This window comes from Numida meleagris, chromosome 3, assembly GCF_002078875.1.
Source record: "Numida meleagris isolate 19003 breed g44 Domestic line chromosome 3, NumMel1.0, whole genome shotgun sequence".
In the NCBI taxonomy this organism is placed as follows: domain Eukaryota; kingdom Metazoa; phylum Chordata; class Aves; order Galliformes; family Numididae; genus Numida; species Numida meleagris.
In genome coordinates this window covers 30,231,917-30,240,949 of record NC_034411.1, presented here as the reverse complement: position 1 = coordinate 30,240,949, position 9,033 = coordinate 30,231,917, and the positions used below count along the sequence as shown (strand labels likewise).

General features: G+C 47.9%; 1 protein-coding gene across 2 annotated transcripts in view; it reads right to left on the bottom strand.

Moving 5' to 3' along the window:
• AARS2 (alanyl-tRNA synthetase 2, mitochondrial) overlaps positions 236-9,033 on the bottom strand; it is a 17,111-nt gene continuing 8,313 nt past the window's right edge. The window contains exons 12-22 of one of the 2 annotated variants that reach the window (XM_021390365.1): positions 8,683-8,852; positions 7,585-7,698; positions 7,047-7,187; positions 6,698-6,835; positions 6,041-6,150; positions 4,740-4,848; positions 3,193-3,318; positions 2,671-2,781; positions 1,751-1,834; positions 1,520-1,630; positions 236-1,145 (exon numbers count right to left, since the gene is read on the bottom strand). In XM_021390365.1, the coding sequence (XP_021246040.1) occupies positions 981-1,145; positions 1,520-1,630; positions 1,751-1,834; positions 2,671-2,781; positions 3,193-3,318; positions 4,740-4,848; positions 6,041-6,150; positions 6,698-6,835; positions 7,047-7,187; positions 7,585-7,698; positions 8,683-8,852 (1,379 nt within the window). In that variant the 3' untranslated portion in view covers positions 236-980. Of the gene's footprint in view, positions 1,146-1,519; positions 1,631-1,750; positions 1,887-2,670; positions 2,782-3,192; positions 3,319-4,739; positions 4,849-6,040; positions 6,151-6,697; positions 6,836-7,046; positions 7,188-7,584; positions 7,699-8,682; positions 8,853-9,033 lie in introns of those variants that run through there. The other variant, XM_021390366.1, reaches the window with a different exon arrangement.

Here is a 9,033-nt window from a genome sequence, read left to right as displayed (position 1 = left end):
TCCTTCAAAAAGCCCCTGAGAACACCACCGCTGCTCTGGAAGCCTCTGCTGCAGCAGCCCTTGGCTGGCCAGGTGAATGCTGGTGGCAGCTTAACTTGCATTTTTTCTGCCTGCAGAGACATTACCTTGAAGGTCAGCATACACAGATCCCTGTACCTTAAGAGGCTGGGCAAAAACTTACAAGGTGTCGGTGGCTTTAAAGTTGAAAGGAAAAAAAAAAAAGCACAAAGGGAGGTTAAATTTGTAAGGCTGCTATTGGCAAGCCCAGGCTCTGCTTTTGGAGTATGATGCAGAAGCAGCTCAGCCTCTCCTCCTCCTCACACACCTACTCTCCAGTACCAAGAGGAGACATCATCTCTAGCAGCAGCTATTAATATAGTAACATGAATGCAGAAGCAAATGGGAAAAGCATTTTCCCAGTAAGACAGAGCATCCCCTCCACTCCCCATATCTGGTACTGCTGTGGCTAGGGTGAAACACAGCAGCTGTTCAACATCAGGCATTAACAGTACTTTTAACTGATGGCATGAACTGTCCCAGTCGTCCCTGCCCCCCATACCCTCTCCAGCACCCCTCTGGCCACGTCACAAGCTCCTGTAGCATTTGGCCAGTTGTTCCAAGGACTCTCCATTGTTTAATAGCTTTGAGATAAGACAGTCATCTCCTCATGCTCTCACAGAGCCTCCCAGTGCTGGTCTTATGGCAAGAACTGCACTGTTCCAGAAGAAGCTGGTGCCTTCTGAGACTGACTCCCCATACACCCATGCTGAAAACAGGCAGCATCGTTCTGTCAGTGGTATCAAGAACAGACTCTCTGCTCATCCCTGATGGCCAGATGCCAAGTGCTCCAATGCAGTGGTTGCAGCAGTGTTCACTGTGGGAGCTGCTAAACCTTTCAGATCAGCACAGTATAACATGCGCTCTGCATCAAGTATCCACGTAGCTTGCAGCTGTCCTGCCACCAAAGCTTCACAGTTATTTCAGAGTTTACTCCGAGCAAATTCCAGTGCAGTAGTCAGGGCTCCTTGCATGCCCTTGGCATTTCCGCTGCCCTTAGCGACGACAGGAGAACCTCCTGCCTTGCCTTCCATCTGTGTACAGACAGCCACGGCCCAGTCGGCAGCAGAGAACACGGGGAGGCAATTCTGGGGAAGAGACACACACTTTGGTCTGTGGAGCACTCTGCAGTCTGGAAGAAGGAACACCTTTCTCCCCTCACCCAGCCTGGACCCTCACTAGGCTGGGGGAGACATGACTGAGAGGGAACTGAGCTTACGTGTTAGCACTATTGTCCTGCCCTTGGGCAAACTTGTCCTGGAGGATCCAGGGGTATCTGTGCCCAGCAAAAACTGAAAGATTATCTGGTCCCAGTACAGTCATCTCTGGTCATTCCCTAACATAATTAACCAGAGACACTGGGTAGAAACCCAGGAAAAAACGCAGCTGGGACCTATTGAGCAGTGCACCCAGTCCCTCTCTGCAGGCAGGTTCCCTGTGATTCTACCAGGGTTCTGCTTACCTTGGACACCTGACAGGCACAGAGCACCTCCCCAGAATCCTGAGGGCTGAGCAGCAGGACTGATGAGCCAGGTGACTTGTCACAAAGCTGGTTCACTACCTTCATTAGGATCTAGGAGAGGAAGGAAAAGGCAGGGTCAGGCTACAGCAAAGGAGACTGCTGTGCAGCTACCTTTGACTGCATCCAGCATCTGAGGTATCGCTGGGCCAACAAGCAATGTGCTTTACTCACAGACAGGGAGTCAGCTGGGACAGTATCAATAATGACAGGTTGATTGCAGTGTTTTGCTAGCAGCCTTTGTGCCTTCTCTTCAGCCTGGAGGAGGAAACACACAGCACTTGAGGGGCTACAGGTGGCACAGGGTGACCTGGATGGGTACATAAGCATGCAGCACACGTTTACAGGGAGTGGAAGTGCTGTTCTGTAGGACAGAGGGGATGTTTATGTTAGCAGAGGTCAAAGTAATACTGGCAGACTGAAATCTCCACAAGGAGATCTGTACAACCCTCCTGCCTCAAAAGCGAGCAGAGATTTCAAAAGGGAAATAGACAGTGACACTTTCAGTTCTCAGTCTCTCTCCTTGGCCTGTGCATTGCCACCTGTATTGAGGCAGGTTCCCGTGGCAAGATACTGCTACTTTAAGTGAAGGATAGGTCTTAATGAGAACATTAAGTCTCCAGTAAGCATTTCAAAAGAATTTTTAATGTAATCATGTAAATTAGTAACAAATACAGTGGGAAACCACAGCAACATCCATATGAGTGGGAGAAAGGCTCTTCTGCCACTCTACTGCATGACCTTGTAAAGGGCATGGTCATCTTCTCCAGGTATTAACAAGTACGCAATGCCTATCTACCTGTTGGTGTTTGCAAGAAGTCCTATCCTCACTGACAGACAGGCATCAGGATTTTGCACAACCAGAAATACAGTTAATCACTGCATTTTATAAACAATGACCCTGGTTGATGCCAGTGAAATCAACTCAACACAGGGCTCACATTGCACTGTGTGATTGCACCCGCTTTCCCCTGCCTTTTGATGGGACTCCAGTCACTGAGTTGCAGTGAACTGTGACAAAGACATCAGGTTCACTGGTGTACACCACACAGTGGTATTAGCAAGCTACAGTGAGTGTGCTGCTGTCACAGTACCTGCTGCACCTCCAGTTTCTTGATGGCCGTGTTGGCGGTTCGCTGCAGCGATTTGAGGATGCTCTGTAGTTCTTTTCTTTGCCACTGGGGCATTGCAGTGCTAGCCACCACCTGCAAGACAGTCTATTTTGTAAAGACACTAAATTGTACCTAGAAATAAACCACCTGTTCTCTGGAAGCTCAGACTGGAGCCTGTCCTCTTTCCAGACCTTCCTATACTTCTACCTGATCATGCCAGTCACTCACTGTGACAGTTTTTTCAGCTGGGCATCTAAAACCTGGGGAAAAGCCTGGAAACCTTTTTTTACTGCTTAACTCTCCCCCACTGCTGCCTCCTCTGGTATTCCCTCTGGGAGCAGAGACACCAAGACATTACTTGAAATCTTTATGAACAAAGAGGCACCAGCAAGTAGCAGCTTCTTTCTATTGACCACGGTAATATGTGAATCTACTAGGGAAGTCATGTTGCCTCAAGAGAGCCAGCCAACGCTGGGATCTTTCTGTATGGAACGTAATCCTTACTTTGGTCAACTGTCCCACTTCTTTGGAGAGGTTCTGCATCTCAAGAACAGAGGTGCTCCCCCTCTGCTTCATCCGTATTGAGACAGAGTCCACTTCCATAGCCAAGCACTGACCTACTTCTCGGGCCTGGAAAGAGGGAGAGAGAAAACGTTTCAGATGCAGCAACAGAAAGAACAATCAGGGATGGAGAAAACAGGGAGGTGGCACTGAAGTGCTGCTAAGTATCCAGGGGGAAGACACCTACAGTCAGTCTTTAAGAATGACTGTCCCTAAGAGACTCTAGAATAGAGAGCTCCTCTGTAGATCTGCAGCCAATGCTAGATGGTCACATTCGTGGGACCAAGCTGTCATGTAGCTATGTTTCTTCAGCAAGAAGCCCTCACCAGGATTTCAGTGAGGAAAAAACTGGGAGGCCCTTTTACTTTTTAGTGCATTAACAAATGCATTCTTGAAACTAATGACTGAAGAAACTAAAGAACATTAAGACTAAAGAAATCTCATCAGCTGACTTTTCCTAAAGATGAGTCCAGCTGGCCTTGGTGCATTTCTTATTGCTTTTACCAACAAAAGCTAATGCAAGCTTCTTTCACTAGTGAAAACTCTTATGGCTTGGAAAATCTCCTCTCTGACAGATCTTTGTGTCCACAATGGTCCTGGGAGACCAGGGCAGCAGAGAGCATAAAGGAAAAGCTGTGGACAGAGAGAACCGCTCTACCTATCTAGGATACACATCCCTCATTCCAGGTTACTCCTGCACACCTGCAGTCTCCCAGTCCCTAATTAACACATGCACATAGCTCCTTTCAGGGTCTCTTCAGGTCAACGCTTCCAGCAAAGTACGCAGACGTGCCCTGCAGATTTTCCTTTCTCTGCATTAAGAAAAACAACAGTAGGAACAGAGAGGTGCAGGGGACAGCCAGCCAAAAAGCAACAGATTTGCCGGGGTGGGCTTTCCATCTAGTCTCCCCAGTTCCACCAGCAGTGGGTCACTCTGACTGCAGCCTTTAAGGAAACGGTCAAGGCGCAGGGCCCGACATTTCCGCATATACAACAGGGATCTCATAGGTACAATAATAGGTTGCTTACTTTTTATAAAGACCCTATCAGATCAGAACTACAGTTTGGCAAGAAAGAGACTAAAGAGAGAAGAAAGAAGTCTGTAAGAATGAGGGCAGAGCCCTGTACTCATAAAACACATGTCCAACTGTGATAGGTAGGAGGTAAAACCAAAGCACAAAGGATTACACCTTTAAATACCTAGCCAGTGATTGAAATTTCTAGTCCAGAAGTTTCCTGATACTCTGTGCCAAATTTCTATCTTGGAAAAGGGGGTCTGAGGGAAGGAATGAAGGTCAAGGAGACAGAAGTCTAGTGCAGCTGGGGAGTGGATGTGAACAGTGAGGGACAGCAGCAGAACTGTGTCCCAGGGTAAAGGAGAAAGTGAGATCAGACATAGCAGTGACGCTCCAGCCCAGAGGGAAGTTAATCGTCTAACCAGGAACCTATAAAGTTGGACTGGGCTGAAATCTCACTTTCTCCTTTCTTACCTGTTTGGCTTGTCTCCCTGTCACTGCAATGACACGACTAATCCCTTTAACAAGCTGACGTTCACTGACAATGGCCAGATCCTCCATAGCTCCTGTCTGTAGAAGATGTCTGCAAAGTTGACAGAGAACAGGGAAGAAACAAGCTGTTCTCTGGGAACAGAAATCAGGAAGACTGCTTTCATTTTAGACACGTCTCCAGTAGAGCAGCCTCTACTCAGTCCCAACAGCTTCAAACCTTTTCCATTCCTAAATTCCTGATGACATCTGGTCAGGCAAGAGACAGCAGAGTCGAGCCTACTCCAGAAGAGCCATTGTGCTACCTTCCCAGCAGGCTACTGACAAATGTATGTAGTAGCCAAGATCTCCTTTCCTCTAACAGTAGGATGGACTGGGATTTTTTCCTTCTACTCAGCCGCTGCTGAACCTTGTAGAAAGCCATTTTTCATCTCCAGCTCTTCCACTCCCTTGTCAGATCAGCTCACACACAGGCCACTGGTCTGCAGTCATACTACTGCTGTGCAGACATAGGGAACTGATCACACCTTCCCTTTCTTCCTTGGCTATACAAAAATGGATATGAAAACTGCAGTGTCTCAGTGACTCTGTTACCACAAGCAATTATTTCAGACAGCTTAATTAGAATTGATCATCTCCACTCCCGTGCAGTTTCTTGTCCTGCTCCTCCCACATGATTAGAAACTTGCTCATTTCCAGCTTTGTTTACTCAAATGCCAAGTTGCTTCCATTTTTTTCATGTCAGCATCATACTAAGGTTAACTCTTCTTCTACTCTAGTGCTGGAACAGGGCTAAAATAATTAAAATAATCAGACTGGACAGTAGTTCTTACAACTGTCCCAGAGACTTCTGCAGGGACTTCTGAAGACCTCCTGCAAGCCCCAAACCACACCAAGTATGACAGGACACAAATCCTGTTTCACACTTTGCTGTAGCCTTGCAGCTTTCGAGTGGATTTTGGACCATGAAACAAGGAAAAATGCTCTACGTTTCATTATTGTTTTCTCACCCTGGCATTCTGAAAGCTCCACAACAAGCCTACTGTGTGCCTGTTTCAGGTAAGGAAACCTGGCTGCACAGGAACAGAGTGTGGAACTTGGAAATATCTCTCCCTACTTCAGCCACCAGTGCTCCCATACGAGGTCTTGTATGGGAGATCCTCAGAGAAGCACTGATCCTCACACAGGCCTGGTCCTGGCATCAGGGTGGGAAACAACTTGAGAATTACAAGGACACAGTCAGCCCACAAACAAACCTTTGTGGACTATTAGTAAAAGACACTTACGTCCCACAGCAGAGCTCCACAGAGGTTTGCATTGCAGCCTGAGAGTTGCTGGTTAGCACAGTCTCCACAGGAACTCCCAAGGACACTATCCTCACTGGATCTGGATACTCCTGATAAAGGAGACAGGGATCAGCAGTTAACCATACAGTCCTTCAGGGGCACTTACAGACTAACCACGGGGCTTCAGATCCCTGCCTTACTTTATTCTTATTCGAGAGTGATTTCAGTGTCAGGGGCACCACAATTAGCCACCATGGGGAGAAAAATAACTGGATGACACCAACAGCTGTTAGTCTGAAGAAGCGAGTAGAAAGCCTGTGCATCACCAGTTTCCACACATTACAATATGGTGCTTCTCAGATCTCATACAATCATAGAACAGCCTGGGTTTAAAAGGATCAAGTTTCAATCCCCCTGCTGAGTGCAGGGTTGGCAACCACTAGACCAGGCTGCCCAGAGCCACATCCAGCCTGGCCTTGAATGCCTCTAGGGACGGGGCATCCACAACCTTCTTGGGCAGCTCCATCCCATTTATCCCCCTGAGTTTTAAGAATCAATCACCCTACAGAAACCTCCTGCTTCAATGTTTTTTATGACCCAGATGATTCCTGCTGAAAGAGAAGGCTCAGAAAGAAGTGTCCTGCCCTCCTGCCATACCTCATCTAGAGCACGGAGTCCCTGAACTCTTCTTGCCAGTGCAAGTGGGACCTCAGCCATATACACAGCCTCATTTCGCTTGATCACATCTTGGACCACCTGCTCCACTTGCTGCAGCTGCTCCACGGTCACAGGGCCCTGAGGAAGTAAGTCTGCCTTCAGGAGAAGCCTCCTGAGAACACAGGAGGAGCTTGGACACGTCACTTTCCCGTGTCTCATCTTCCCTGCTTGTAAAAGGGAATAGTGAGGATCAAGTGACTACAGTGAGAGGAGAAAAAAATCCTTGAAGAGAAGGCCAGTACTGGGGCATTAGCATCACTGAGAACCAACAAAACACAAGTCCAGTCACCTTGATATTAAAGTCGAAGCGCAGCTGTTCTGCTGTCACATGGGAACCTCGTTGCTCTGTGCTGTCACCCAGAATGTGGCGGAGTGCGAAGTTTAGCAAGTGGGTAGCAGTGTGGTTTGTCATGCAGGCCAGCCGCTGGACCTGAAAGCATAGACAATTTGGGATGGAGTGCTTGTTTTCCACAGCTTGGGGGAGCAAATGATGGCACAAAGAGATAAGGGAAAGGTTGTATGTGAGGGGATGGGGGATGATGGTGAAGAAAACAAGTAGCACAGCTGCCAGATGAATTTATGTTACAGAGCAGATCTAATTTCTTTCCCCATGGGATCACCTCTGTAAAACAGCAAAAGCTAGGCTGGATACTTCCAGACAGACCCACAGCTCATAGCAGACTACAGACAAAGTCATTTGCAAGTTTCCCCCTCCTGCTGCACATTGTAATAAAGAACAGTAACGAATACAAGAGACAAGGCTCCGATATGACTAGCTTACTCAGGATATCACAAGATTCTCAAAGCAAGGCAAGGGTTAAGATTACCTCATCCACAAAGAGCTGCACTTGGTCTCCAACACGCAGGGTTTCTACAGCAGTGACTTCATGGATCACGTAACCACCACAGAGACGAACTGACTCTACAGGGAAGAGTATGTCCTGAGCAAAGAGAAAGAGGAAAATGAGTTAGGACACAGAGAACATCAAACAACCTGTGCCAGATGCCTGCTTGATCCCGCTGGGAAACATAACTCTCACTGGGTCCAATGAGACAGGAAAGGGATGGGAAAAGCAGAGACAAGCCAACATAACCAGAGTGCCTCATCCCTTCCCTGCATCCAGCCAATCACTGCACATGTTGAGGTTGCCAGTCGGCAGTGGAGAGGCAGCCACACCAACTGTGCTAATGAATTTTCCTAACAGGGATGTTTGCCCAAGAGAAAATGGACAGCAGCTGCCAAGGCACATGTCCCAGACTTCCAAGGTGTCACTTCTGCCTCATCAGGCTGGCAAGAGGAACTCGATCCCCCCTTCAGCTTAGGAAGACGTGCTTATCACATTCTGTAAGGCTGAAAAGGCAGCATCAGTGCCCAAAGGTGATTCTTAAGAGCTAGAAAGCAGGAGGGAAGAAATAGTGCATCCCATGTAACTAGGGCCAGAGCCCTTCCTCTGGAAGGGTAGAAAAACCTTGCCTCAGAAATAGAGATCCTTCCTGGTGCTTTTGAGAGGAGTAAGAGTTTTTCTAAAATGTCTTGGGTCAGGCACTGCCTGCAGTTGTCTAGAACTGGGCAGAGACCAGCTATTCTTCTCATGGGCTCTCTGATTATTAACTGCATTCTCTTTGCATTGCTGCCCTAGCTGTTAAGAGTGCAACATATTGAAGGGAAATCTAGGAATACTTTCAAGACTTTCACAGCAAGAAGAAATTGTAAAGAGCTGAGGGAGAGACAACCAGAGCAGTAGACCCACCTCTATGAGATTACTGCTGTTTCTCCCCTACCCACCAAACCCAAGGCAAGGACGAGGAAACTGTCAAGAGTTAGCAGCTTGCAAATTAACACAGTAAAATGGCCCATCTCTTGGACAACTCTGGCTGGCCTCAGTATCCAGGAAACTTTGGGTTCCTCCAGCGAAGGGTCTCACCTGCTGTCCTAAGCGTATCAGGTAACCTTGGTCAGAGGCTTGCCCACCCTGTTCTGCATAAAAGTTAGTCCTGTCCAAGATGACGCCACAGTGCTGCCCTGCCCCGACCTCCTTCTGTAGAGCCTGATCTCTGTACAGCATCAGGATGGTGGCCTGGCACGGGCTGAACTCTGCCAAGGGGAAAAAGACGGCAGAAATCAGTGTGAGCACCCTGTCAGATCACACCATGAAAGGAGGCACCATTTCTCTGTGCCATCCCTGCCAACATCCACTCTATAATGAAAGCTGGCACTTTCCTTTGACTTGATAGGAGAGGGATAACTATTGGCCAAAAGGACAAAGGATCTGCTA